The following is a 14050-nucleotide window of genomic DNA, read 5'->3' on the forward strand; positions in this document are numbered from 1 at the left end:
ACTAGCTTTGGCTTCAGGTGATTGTGGGTGCCATCTTATCAAAATGTTTAAAATGTTAAAAGGAGTTGATAAGGGTAGATGTGAGAAACTCTTCCCCTCTGATGGGGAGCCAAAAACAAAGGCACAACATCTTAAAATTACAGCTGGATTATACACGAGGCGAATTAGGAAAATCACTTGTTCCACAAAAAAGGTGGTTGAAATCAAATTCTCTCTCCATATATCTGTGTGAGGGCTGGAGCTTTCAAGGTGTACTCAATGGAGTTTTATCAGTTGATGGTATCAAGGGACATGGAAGTAAAGCAAATAAATGGAGTTGAGATTCAGATCAGCTGTGATCTAATTGAATGGTGGAGCTGTTAATAAAGCCATATAAGTTCAAGAAGGCAGCACACCACCACCTTCTCAAGGGCAATTAGGGATTAGCACTAATTCAAGATTCCCCTACAGTGTGGAAACAAGCCCTTTTGCCCAACAAGTCCATACCAACCCTCTGAAGAGTAACCCACCTGGACCCATCTCCCTCTGACTAATTCACCTAACACTGGGCAATTTAGCATGGCTAATTCACCTGACCTGCACATCTTTGGACTGTGGGACGAAACTGGAGCACCCAGAGGAAACCCACACAGACACAGGAGAACGTGCAAACTCCACAGTGAGGCCTCAGTGCCGCCATACTGTCCAGCCAGTGTCGCACAAATGAATAAATAAAGTTGATGTTTAATGTTTTCGAAGCAAGTAATGCATTTAAGAACATTGCCTTTGCCACATTACCTTATCTGGCACACAAAAATTGCTATCTTTTCAACACAGGATTTTACAGCTATCTCTGATTTGGGTGACTTACATTTCCCATGTGATGTTTTCACCATAAACAATGTTATTTAATTTCCATACCTTTATTAATAATATTACTCTCATATTTTTCCTGACTATTCTTCTGGATATTGCAGGTATTGTACATATTTGATTCCACTGCTGACTACTACATATCTCGGAAGATACTTCTGAGATATACGTTCTGCAAGAAAAATATGAATTCAATATGTAGCACTGTACAGCTGTAGTGACGATTGAATACGTTCCTATTCCTTAATTCTACAAATGTACTTCATTCCAACGTTACTGTAGTAACTATAGATTATTGAGGTATAAATAATGAATTGCCCTCACCTTGGTTGACAAATAATAAATGAATTCTCCTGACTAGTAAATAATTCATACGTTTTGCCCGATACAGATGTGTAGATGATTAATTCATTCTGCTCCTTCATATTTTAATAAGTCACCGTGAGCTACATCAGCTCCAAGAAGAATATCAAATGCAGGGCGAGGTAAAGGAAGAGGACAGATGCAGGAGTAAATGACAGGAGATAAAGGCTGGGAGTGGGAAAAAAGAGGAGTGGGAGGGAATGATAGATTTGAGAGTGAGACTGGACTGGGAAACATTCAGGGAAAGATGGCATTAGAGTAGTGAGGAGGGGGTGGAAGGAGGACAGCAAATGGCCACTTTGGGGAGGACTGGTAAGATTTCTGAATGAAGAAGGTCTTGAGGTATTCTGATAGGTTAGGAGATGAGAGCAGGGGATAGGGGATGGAAGAAGTAGTTATTTGCAGTGACCGGGTGTTTCAACCGAGTAAAAGTCAGTCTTAATGAGTGAGGTGAACTGAGAATTATTGGACCAAGGTAAGGCAGGTTTGTGAACACAATCTTGTCGTCTTAGAAAAGGGATTCGGGGGTTCTGCTGAAGACACTGGCTACCTTCCAAAACTCAGGTTCTCAGGCCTGTTGGGTGGACAAGACAGTTAAATATCTCAAATACTTTGGCTCTTTCCAGGAACATTAGGATTGCATCCATACTATATGTTTAAAACACTCACTTTCCTCCACCACTTTGTACTGTACATGTAGCCCAAACTGATTCCTTCACTGTCACCCAGTGGTTCATATAGGAATTGCAGGCTGGCTCATGATTTTTAAAAAGTACTGGGTATTTGGATTTTACAATTTTTACATTTCTCAGTCTTCAGTAATGAGAAGATTTAGAGATTGATTCAAATTAAGAAAGGTGAACCCATGAATACTCTCTCTCCAGGGTCATAACGATCTTCTTATCAGCCAATAAGGTAACTAGTTCCATATGACAGAAGAGATGTCTGATCTCCCAGTAACCGTACAATTTGGACACATCAATTCTCAACCATGCTCTGGTCTCCAGGCACTAGAACTGTCTGGTGTAGGGATCAAACACTCTGCATCTTCTGACTCAGGGACAGGGATATTATGACTAAGGGAAGAGCTTGCTCCAGTATTAGCATGATGGGTCTCTTACTATTTATGATTCTGTTACAGCTCCATGCAACCAATTCAGACCCTTTATTAATAGATATTGTCAGACTTGCAGCGCTCAAATGCATTTTGCAGCAGAATATTGCAACCACTTAACAATCTGAGTATTTATTAGACAATACCCATTACTGTTTTAATCTTTTAAATTGAAATATGTGGAGAATTTTACAATTCAAATTGCACAATTCAAATCCAAGACCTTAATGACATACCATATAATTCAATGAAGTAATTTTATTTTTTCAATCACTACAAATGGTGTCCAAAAACAATGTGTTATATATTTTCATATAGCAGAAGCACACTGTGGCACCAGCCAGCTCAGAGTCAGTGCCCGAAACTGAGGGGACTTTAAATCTCCTGGTTATATATATTTTCTCTCCTTTACCCCTATGCTACTGCCTAACTGTGGTAGTGCTTATTTTTCCCAGCACCCATATTGTGTGTGTGTGCAGGTGTGAGACACAGTGAAAGACACAAGGTATACAAATCTTTGTTTCTTCCTGATGTGGAAATTGAATAATGTGTTATATTGTAGATAAGTCCATTTATCTTTGATCTTGCACAATGCCAGGTGTAATTATAAATAAATAATGAATCTTATTTCTTTCAAATATTCAGATATATTTTTCTTCCATTTATAAAAGTTAATTTAAAGTTAAGATGTTTCTATTTATCTATGCAATTCATATTGTGGATTAAAAGGGAGGAAATTATAATGTGATCTCTTTGAAAAATCAGTGTGCACCTGCATTAGATTTGTTTTACATTTCAACCAACTAACCTGCAGCTTCACTAGTTGAAAGTTGGGAGTATCTGTAAAACCAAAACATTTAGAAAATTAAGGAAACTGGAATGTTAATGAGATATGGTCATGATACAGACCATTGGGTCTGTATCTTCTTGTGTGGCTATACGTTTATTGAACACCTAATTGTAGTTTTCACCTACACTTTGACCAGTCTCTCTTGTATGATAATCTTGTACCCCACACCCTCACACACACGCACAGTGACTAAACATGTTAATGGTTAGAAATAAATTTAGTCCATGATTGAGAAAATGGGAGGTAGGGATTTGGAAACAGAGCAAATGCATGGAGGATCAACATTGTCCTGACAATCTATTTCTCCTGTTGCAATTTCAACACCACTTATTTGCACAGGAATCAGCCATCCATTCATTTGTTTCATGTGTATTTCTGATTTCAATCTTTTCCTTACTCTGATAAAGTTCTATGGACCCAGGTTCGAATCCTGCCTTGGCAAATGGTGGAAGCTGAATTCAATCCAAGTCTGGAATTAATAAGAGCCTAATGATAACCATGAAACTGCAGTTGACTGTCAGAAAAAAAAGAGTCTGCTTCACTCCTGTCCTTTAAGAAAGGAATCTGTTGTCCTCACCTGGTCAGGCCTTCATGTGACTCCAGATCCACAGCAATGTGATTGACACTTAACTGCCCTCTGGGCAATTGGGGATGGGCAATAAATGCAGGCCTGGCCAGTAACATCCACATCCCGTGATTGAATAAAAAAAATTAAACTTACTAAATTTTGCCAGACATGATTCAATGAGTGGAATGAACTTCCTGAGGAGATGGTGGATATGGATACAATTACAATGCTTAAAAGACACATGGATGAGTACACGAATTGGGAAAAGTTTGGAGGGATATGGGGCAGGAGCATGGCAGGTGGGACTAGCTTAGTTTGAGATTATTGTTGGCATGGAGTGGTTGGAGTGAAGGGTCTGTTGTCCAGTTGTACAGCTCTATGATTACAGCAGGAATAATGAAATAATGTAAAGTAAAAACTTATTGTCCATCTAACCCTCTAAATCTTCGACAGATCTGCGTGTGTGGCGCACCAACCCTGGCTCAGTGTTTGATTATGATCCAGCTGAAGACAACATTCAGTCCAGGAGTTTGCACATGCTAAGCAGTAAGTCCCTGTTAGTTCTATTCTTTATAACCAACTACTTTGTAGGATGTGTTATGAAGCAGGACTTTGTTACTCAAAGACTGATGATTTGTTTGGAATAAAGCAACTAGCTGAAAATGTGTTGCTGGTTAAAGCACAGCAGGTTAGGTAGCATCTCAGGAATAACCTGCTGTGCTTTAACCAGCAACACATTTTCAGCTGTGATCTCCAGCATCTGCAGACCTCATTTTTTATTCGATAATAAAGCAACTAGCCCAGATTTACCATAAATCTTAAAGCAAATATCAGCCAGTCAAATTTGATGAAATTTCAGAAGTCTGATTATAATAGAATTGAAGAAATTGGAAATAGAAATGGGAAGTAAATCTTAGATATCTAGTGGTAGTTTCCCTACCTCTGGACCAGAAAGCTTGGCCTCACATCTTATTTGCTTCAGACCCATCTGAGCAGGCCAATTTAAAAGAAAATCTGGAGAGAAACAAAACAATTTGTTTGTGTTTTAAGAGACTAAAATGTCTATGTATCTTTTGCAGCTATTTATTCACTTACTCCAATGTTCTTGCTTCCAGTTCAAGCCCAGCGTCGCAGCCGGGAGCACTCACGCTCTGCTAGCGCTCTGAGCCTGAGTGGCGGAGATGAGAAATCAGAACTCTCCGAACCTGACCAGACCATTACTTACTACAATGGAAACAACTTCTTCCAGACAACCACCACTAGTTTGTGACCAATTTACTTGATTTTAGTACCACAGTATTTGGAAAATGTTGCAAGCCATTTATTCCCTTGTTTAATGCTCTTCTTTTAGTTTATAACTCATCACCAGGTTTTAAGAGTTTCATGTGTTACGAACCAGAAGAAAGGTTTCCATATTAAACATACGACATAACTCATTAGACTGAAGGCTGGGAGAAGGGACAGGAGACTCAGAAGAGATGTGGGGAAAGAAAAGTTTTCACTCAGTGAGTGGTGGAATATCTATAATGCACTGCCTGGGAAGGTGGTGGAGGCTGAAAACATTAAAAAAAATTTGGGTGACTACTTCAAGATATCACAACATTCAAGAATTTGGGACAAGTGCAGGAAATTGGGATTATCGCACCTTTTACTGGTAGTTACATCAGTGTAGACTCAAAGGCACCTTTCTGCTCTGTATGAATCTATGAAACACCTAAGAGGGAAGATTGGTCTGGTTAGATTAGTGCTTCCTTTTTTTATTCTGTAACTTCAATTCATGTCTTGAAAATTGACCTAATTTGAGGTACTCACTCCCATTTGGTTAAAAATCACACAGCACCAGGTTATAGTCCAACAAGTTTAATTGGAAGCGCACTAGCTTTCAAAGTGTGCTCCTTCATCAGGTGGTTGTGGAGGACACAGTTGTAAGGCACAGAATTTGTAGCAATTTATAGCAATTGTGTCCTCCATAACCACCTGATGAAGGAGCGGTGCTCCAAAAGCTAGTGTTTCCAACTAAACCTGTTGGACTATAACCTTGTGTTGTGTGATTTTTAACTTTGTAAACCCCAGTCCAACACCGGCATCTCTAAATCATGACCCCCATTTGGGGAAACCTTGGGCTCTTGGGTGTACTTGTATATCATTTGACAGAAAATTTGGCAACTTGACAGACAATCCTGTGAACGACAGTTTTCCCCATACACTCCTTGATGACAGTGATAATTCACTTCTTAACCAATGTCAAGAATGAGATTGTATCTTGGAAGCTTCCGAGCATCTAAACATCAGAGATATTTAGGTTTCAGTGGCAAATATATTGACAGAAGTTTACAAATTATGGGAGTCATGGATAGAATGGACAGTCGGAGTCTTCTTCCCAGGGTAGAAATGTCAATTACTAGGGGATATAGGTTTAGGATAAAAGGTGGTTAAGTTTGAAGGTGGTGTGAGAGGCAGGATTTTCTCACACAGGTGGTAAGTGCCTGTAATTCACTGTCAGGTAATGGTGGATGTGCTTACAGTAGCAACATTTATGAGGCATCTTGCCAGACATGAATAAGCAGGGAATGGAAGGATAATGACCACGTACAGGCAAAACATTTTTAGTTTAAGGCACTATGTGTCAGCGCAGTCTTGATGGACCAAAGGGCTGGTTCCTATTCTATACTGTTCTTTGTTCTAATGGAGATGAAATGCATGAAGTTTGGATTTGACCATAGGAGGTATGGTTAGTAGGTTTGCAGATGACACCAAAATTGATGGTATAGTGGATAGCAAAGGTGGTTACCTCAGTACAATGGGACCTTGACCAGATGAGCCAATGAGCAAGGAAGTGGCAAATGGAATTTAATTTAGACAACCATGAGATGTTGCATTTTGATAAGGCAAACCAAGGCACCACTATGGTATGGTCTTGGAGAGTGCTGCCAAAGAAAGAGACCTAGGAATGTAAGTGTAAGTGCATAGTCCCTTGAAAGTTCAGTTGCAGGTAGACAAGGTGGTGAAGGTAGTGTTTGGCTCGTTGCCTTTATTAGTCAACTCCTATAGGAGTTGGGATAGCATGCTAGGGCTGTGCAGGACATTGGTTAGGCTACTTTTAGAATACTGTGTTCAGTTCTGGTCTCCCTGTTATAAGAAAGATGTGACTTGAAAGGGTTCAGGAAAGATTTACAAGAATTGGAGGGTTTGAGCCAAAGCGAGAGGCTGAATAGGCTGGGCCTGTTTTCCCTGGAGGCTGAGGGGTGACCTTATAGAGGTTTATAAAATCATGAGGGGCATGGATAGGGTGAATAGCCAAGGTCTTTTTACCAAAGTAGGGGAGTCCAAAAGTAGAGGGCAGAGGTTTAGGTGAGAGGGCAAAGATTTAAAAAGGGAGCTGAGGGGCACTTTTTCACACAGAGGGTGGTGTGTGAATGTAATGAGTTGCCAGAGGAAGTGGTGGAAGCTGGCACAATTACAACATTTTAAAGTCACTTGGATAGATAAATAAATAGGAAGGGATTGGAGGGATAGGGGCCAAATGCTGACAAATGGGACTAGATTAATTTAGAATATCTAGTCAGTTTGGATGAGTTAGACTGAAGCATCTGTTTCTGCATTGTTTAACTGACAACTAAAATCTAGATTTATAGAATCAGTTAGTTCACTACACTTAGGTGTAGACTAGACCTTTGCAATTGAAATGTTTCCTGGTAACTGGAAAGGTTTGCAATTGTAAATCTCTTTTCTAAAAAGAAAATACAGAATGGTACATCTTGAACTGCAGCTGAAATAATTATTTAAAAGCTGCCTATCGAAGAAACTATTTGTGCATTAATTGGCATCAGCTTTCTAACACCGATTTTTTTTTTTTCTCTGGTTTATTCTAGGCTACCAACACACCAAAACCACTGTCCTGCCACAGCAGAGATCATCCTCTGTTGCTACACAGCAGACCACAGTGTCATCCATTCCCTCTCACCCTTCAACAACTGGCGTAAGTGGCTGATGCATCAAACCTAAATTTATATTGCACAGCAAATAATATGGTAGTGGTGGAAGTAGTGTGGATGCAAACTTAAGTACTTTCAACTCTTGCAACATCCAGTCTTAGAAGTTACATGTGGTTTTCTGGTCAGTCATGATGCAATTGTGCTGTTCTTACGAGAGTATGGCATACTATTCCTACGTGTTTCCTAAATCAACCAAGAGATGTTTTCTATCGCCAAAGAGAATGGATGCTCTGCTTGTACACACTCTTTGCTATGAAAATACATTAGTGTTCGGCTGTGCTTTTCCATAAATGTGGTAAACTGTGTTGAGAATAAATGCACATAAGTACATTACTGTACAAACCACCTATTATCTTAAGCAATTTATCATCATGGGATTTGCTCTTTCATGATTGAGGTGATAGACCAGTCATCATTCCCAAATTACAGGAGGATTATCTTTTCTGCCATCTGTCATCAAATTTGCAGATTCCTTTCAGAATTGACCAAAAAGCAGTACTATTCATTGGAAACCAAATGTGAGTTTAAAACATTTCTTAGAATCACAGTTGAATCTTGCCCCTCCTATGATTCATGTCCAATCCAGAGAGGTTAATGGCATAGTAAAATGAGAACTTTGACAATGCTTTTCTTTCCAGCCCAAGAATATAAACCCCAATTTTAAGAGCTGTTCTAGCAATGTACTGATCAAAAAAGATCAGTACAGGGATCATGCAATTTTCTCAAAGTCATGGAGCTCTGCACAACACCACCACCTTCAAAGTTGTTGAGCAGTGACAGATGTATTATCTCCTTGATTATATAATATCACATACTTTGTCTCTAACTCCCACCTGAAACAATATTTCCTTAGTAGTCATGATGCCAGGATCTTATTGTCAGCTTCTGCTACTGACTTACTATACTTCAACACATTTTTTTACTATAACGTGGTTATATCAACAATTTGTGCAGCTCAGTCGCAACTACAGAGCAGATTATCTGAATTCATTTATTTTTCCACAGAAAACCTACCGTGCCATATATGATTATTCAGCAGCTGATGCAGATGAAGTCTCTTTCAAAGATGGTGACGTCCTTATGAATGTGCAGTCCATTGATGAAGGATGGATGTACGGTACTGTGCAAAGGACTGGGCTGACAGGCATGTTGCCAGCCAACTATGTGGATGCTATCTAAGTTACATCAATTCTTCCGTAGAGACTTCCCACAGTCCCCTCCTAAAACAAAAACACAATTTACAAGTAAAACCATAAAACCATCATTTGATGTTTTCAAATGGAATTTAATTTCTTACAGGACAAAAACATTCTCCCATTATCCATCCAACTCTTATTAACCTATGTTACAAGACATGATAAATCCTAGGCACATACAAAGAAAAAGTGGTGCCTAAGTTGTTCACTGGTATAACTGGTACTTCTGCTGTATTGAAACTAGTAAATAGTGTTCCGATTCTTTTCACCAACATTTAACTCTACAGACCATTTAACTTGTATTCAGAGATGTACTCCATAATGTTATATCCAAACTAAACCATTTGGTCTCATCTGATGTAGGAAAATGTATTATCTAGCATAACTTGCTCATGACAAATGTGATATCAGTACAACTCTACTTAATCAACTATAATATTGTTTCTGTATCCTGACAAATGTGTAGTTAGTATGCAAATTCATTACAAGAGCTTTTAAAAAAAACAGGTTGCCACTGAAAGACTTGATTTTCATAACTGGAGACCCTTTTGATGGAAGTTATTAAGGAACTTGATAGCCTCCCTACTTCACTGCTCAAGGTGAACTTGTACATGTATTGTCTGTTTTCTCAACACCAGATTACTAGCTGTGGGGTCAAATAAAGCTCAGTTTCTGCAAAACATTTCCAATTGTGGTCATTTTAAAAATGAATACATTGCAGTATTGGAATCAGTTTTATCTGAAATTTTTAGTTTTCATTTCTCTCTTGAGATCTGATACTAACAAGGGTGAGGTGATGGTGCAATAATGTTGTCACAGGATTAGTAATTTAGTAACCCAGGTAATGTTCTAGGAATCCACAGATGGAATTTGTATTCAATAAAAATTTGGAATTAGATTCATTCACTTAATGACCATGAATCCATTGTCAATTGTCATGAGAATCCATGTGGTTGACAAATGCCTTCAGTGTCCTTACTTGGTCTGCCCAATCTGGGACTCCAGACCCACCGCAGTGTTGTTGACTCTTAACTAGCACTCAAATTGACCTGACAACCACCCAGTTGCATCAACTGTTAAAACAAAAATTAAACCACACAAATCATTTGTCAACAACTGAAGCACAGTGGCTCAACGGTTAGCACTGCTGCCTCATAGCACCAGGGACCCAGGTTCAATTCCATCCTAGCACAATGTCTGTGTGGGTTTCCTCCTGCAGCCCAAAGACATGCAGGTTAGGAGGATTGGCCATGCTAAATTGCTCGGTGTCCAAGGATGTGTAGGTTAGATAGATGGGCCATGGGAAATGCAAGATTACAGGGATTAAGGTAGGGCAGTGAGTCTGGGTCGGATGCTTTCTCCAGAGAGCCAGTGTGGACTTGTTGGGCTGAATGGTTTCCCCCTCCCAGTGTAGGGATTCTGATTAAACGACAATGGTAAACTTAGCTCTGTTGATTGTGCAAAATTGGCTCTTCCCAACATTACCAAAGGATGTGGATGCTTTGGAGAGGGTGCAGAGAAGGTTTACGAGGATGTTATCTGGTATGGAAGGCACTAGCTATGCAGAGAGGTTGAGTAGGTTAGGATTGTTTTCATTAGAAAAAAGGAGATTGAGGGGGGACCTGATTGAGGTCTGCAAAATCATGTAGGTTGTAGACAAGGTGGATAGAGATAAGCTTTTTTCCACCTTGAGGGATTTGGTAACGAGAGGTCAAAAAAAAAGAAAAAAAAAACAAATAAATACTGGAAAGGATGAAAATAGATAAGTCTCCTGAGCCTGATGGCATTTATCCTAGGATCCTCTGGGAAGCTAGGGAGGAGATAGCAGAGCCATTGGCCTGGATTTTTATGTTGTCATTGTGAACGGGAATAGTACCAGAAGACTGGAGGATGGCGAATGTGGTCCCCTTGTTCAAGAAGGGGAGTAGGGATAGCCCGAGTAACTATAGGCCAGTGAGTCTGACTTCTGTGGTGGGCAAAGTCTTAGAGAGAATTGTAAGGGATAAGATTTATGAACATCTGGATAGGAATAACGTGATCAAGGATAGTCAGTATGGTTTTGTGAAGGGCAGGTCGTGCCTCACAAACCTTATTGAGTTCTTTGAGCAGGTGACTAAGGAGGTGGACGAGGGTAAAGCAGTAGATGTTGTGTATATGGATTTTAGTAAGGCGTTCGATAAGGTACCCCATGGTAGGCTAATGCAAAAACTACGGAGGTATGGCATTGAGGGTGCATTAGAGGTTTGGATTAGAAATTGGCTGGCTGGAAGGAGACAGAGGGTAGTAGTTGATGGTATAGGTTCATCTTGGAGTGCAGTTACTAGCGGTGTACCTCAAGGATCTGTTTTGGGACCATTGCTTTTTGTTATCTTTATAAATGATCTAGAGGGGGGGCTTGAAAGCTGGGTGAGTAAGTTTGCGGATGACACAAAAGTCGGTGGAGTTGTGGATAGTGAGGAAGGATGTGGCAGGTTACAGTGGGATATAGACAAGTTGCAAAGCTGGGCAGAAAGGTGGCAAATGGAATTCAATGTAGCTAAGCGTGAAGTCATTCACTTTGGTAGGAGTAACAAGAAGATGGATTACTGGGCTAATGGTAGGCTACTTGGTAGTGTGGATGAGCAGAGGGATCTTGGTGTCCATGTACACAGATCTCTGAAAGTTGCCACCCAGGTAAATAGTGCTGTGAGGAAGGCATATGGTGTACTGGGCTTTATTGGCAGAGGAATTGAGTTCCGGAGTCCTGAGGTCATGTTGCAGTTGTATAAGACTCTGGTGCGGCCTCATCTGGAGTATTGTGTGCAGTTTTGGTCACCATACTATAGGAAGGATGTGGAGGCATTGGAACGAGTGCAGAGGAGGCTTACCAGGATGTTGCCTGGTATGGTAGGAAAATCGTATGAGGAAAGACTGAGGCACTTGGGGCTGTTCTCATTGGAGAAAAGAAGGTTTTAGGGGAGATTTGATGGAGGTGTACAAGATGATTAGGGGTTTAGATAGGGTAGACACTGAGAACCTTTTACCGCTCATGGAGTCAGCTGTTACAAGGGGACACAGCTTTAAATTAAGGGGTGGAAGGTATAGGACAGATGTTAGGGGTAGATTCTTTACACAGCGGGTTGTGAGTTCATGGAATGCCCTGCCAGTAGCAGTGGTGAACTCTCCCTCTTTATGGTCATTTAAGCGGGCATTGGATAGGCATTTGGAAGTTATTGGGCTAGTGTAGGTTAGGTAGGATTCGGTCGGCGCAACATTGAGGGCCGAAGGGCCTGTACTGCGCTGTATTTTTCTATGTTCTATCTGAGGGCTATCATTGCAATCTCACTGATAAGTCAAACACCAACCTGTCTTTCATACTCTCAATTATACCTTACACACAATGTCCCAGACTATATAATCCTTATTGTGGGGTCTGGCCTATCCCAAAGGCAGAGGTGGCAGCAGAGTGGTTATACACATTACAAGGGAGTTGCACTAGGAGTTCAACATTGGACCCCAAATAGTCTTGTGGCATCAGGTAAAACATGAGATCTCCTGATGATCACATAACCCATTTCTCATTTATGGATCAATGTTCCTCCATATTGAGCAATACTGAAAGTGGAAAGGGTGCATAATATATTCCAGTGGACATTGAAGTCATCGACCCAATGAGTGTCTCAACAACACTATTGACTGAAATGGTCAAGTCCTCAAGGATCTAACTGTTAGGCTGGGTCTGTGACAGCTCCTGAGGAAAGCAAAAAACAAACTTTACTTCATTCTTACCACTCTGCATGTACAGGTGTATCTGTCTAATAGTATTGGTAACATGGTCTGTACGGGGATGACAGTTGTCACATTGAGGATATCCTCCATCATTGGATCTCAGTGCTAAATGGAATATACATTGAACAGAATTAGGAACTCAAGATTGGTATCCAAGGCATTGTGGGCCATCATCAGCAATAGAATTGTGCTTAACCACAATCTGCAACCTCATGGTCTAGCATTTTTCCCACTTTACCATTAAGTCACGGTATCAACCTTGGTTCAACAGCGTGTGTGCAGGAGGGCATGCCAGGAATAGCACCTGGCATATCTAAAAATAAAGCATTAATGCAGTGAAGCTACAAAGCAGCAGGACTTGTGTGCTGAATAGCAACTCTTCATCTGAGATAAGATAGTTGTGGAATTGCTCAGCTAAGTTCCACAGTTCGGCTGCACCTAGTTGCAAGTGGTATTTGACAATAAAACAACACACCAGAAGAGACAGCTCCACAAATATCCCCCTTAATGATGGTGCAAGAGAGAAGACTGAAGCATTTGCAACAATCTTCAGCCTGAACTGCCAAGCCAATAATTCACCTCTACGCCTCTAGAGATTTCCAATATCAAGAGATGCCAGTCTTCGGCCAATTCAATTCACTGCACATCTCAGTAAATGGTTGGAGGCACGGAATACCACAAAGGCTATGGATCCTGACAACATACCAGCAATAGCATTAAAAATGCAACATCCAGAGCTTAGCACACTCATGACCAGGCTGTTCCAATACAGCTACAACACAGGCAATTTACCCAAACATATGGAAAATTATTGATATGTCTTCTATACAAAAAGCAGGGCAAAACCAAAACAGTCACCACTCCATCAGTCTACTCAATCACAAATTGAGGAGTGCATTATTAACAATGCTATCAAGCAGCATTTGCTTAGCAATAACCTGTGCAGAGTTTAGCTTAAGCTACACCGAAGCCAACCAGCTCGTGACCTTATCACAGACACTTAGCATCAAGGTGTCCCAGCAAAACTGCAGTCAATGACCTCCTCGGACAAGGAAGATGAGCAGGTTGTTGGAGGTCAGTTAGCTAAGCTCCAGGACATCTCTGCACGAGCTCAGCACAAACTTCTTTGACGGCTTCATCAACAATTCCTTCAATATAAAGTCAGAAATGTTGAACATTCTTCATTCATCAGCAAATGTCCCCACCATTCACGATGGAGTCAGATGTATAGCACAGAACCAGACCCTTTGGTCTAACTCATCCATGCTGACCAGATATCCGAACCTAATCTAGTCCCATATCCCTCTTAACCTTTCCTATTTACACACCCATACAGATGCCTTT

The 14050-nt window shown here is 40.6% G+C and overlaps 1 protein-coding gene across 19 annotated transcripts in view; it reads left to right on the plus strand.

The window, feature by feature from the left end:
- The window catches only part of neb (nebulin), a 299811-nt gene extending 290191 nt beyond the window's left edge, over positions 1 to 9620 (plus strand). For all 19 annotated transcript variants that reach the window (XM_060827055.1, XM_060827069.1, XM_060827066.1 and 16 more), the window contains 4 exons: positions 4201 to 4293; positions 4863 to 5009; positions 7620 to 7726; positions 8748 to 9620. In XM_060827055.1, coding sequence (XP_060683038.1) covers positions 4201 to 4293; positions 4863 to 5009; positions 7620 to 7726; positions 8748 to 8921 — 521 coding nt within the window. In that variant the 3' untranslated portion in view covers positions 8922 to 9620. The remainder of the gene's footprint in view (positions 1 to 4200; positions 4294 to 4862; positions 5010 to 7619; positions 7727 to 8747) is intronic.
- The last annotated feature ends 4430 nt before the right edge of the window (positions 9621 to 14050 follow it).

This window comes from Hemiscyllium ocellatum, chromosome 7 (genome assembly GCF_020745735.1).
Source record: "Hemiscyllium ocellatum isolate sHemOce1 chromosome 7, sHemOce1.pat.X.cur, whole genome shotgun sequence".
Taxonomy (NCBI): domain Eukaryota; kingdom Metazoa; phylum Chordata; class Chondrichthyes; order Orectolobiformes; family Hemiscylliidae; genus Hemiscyllium; species Hemiscyllium ocellatum.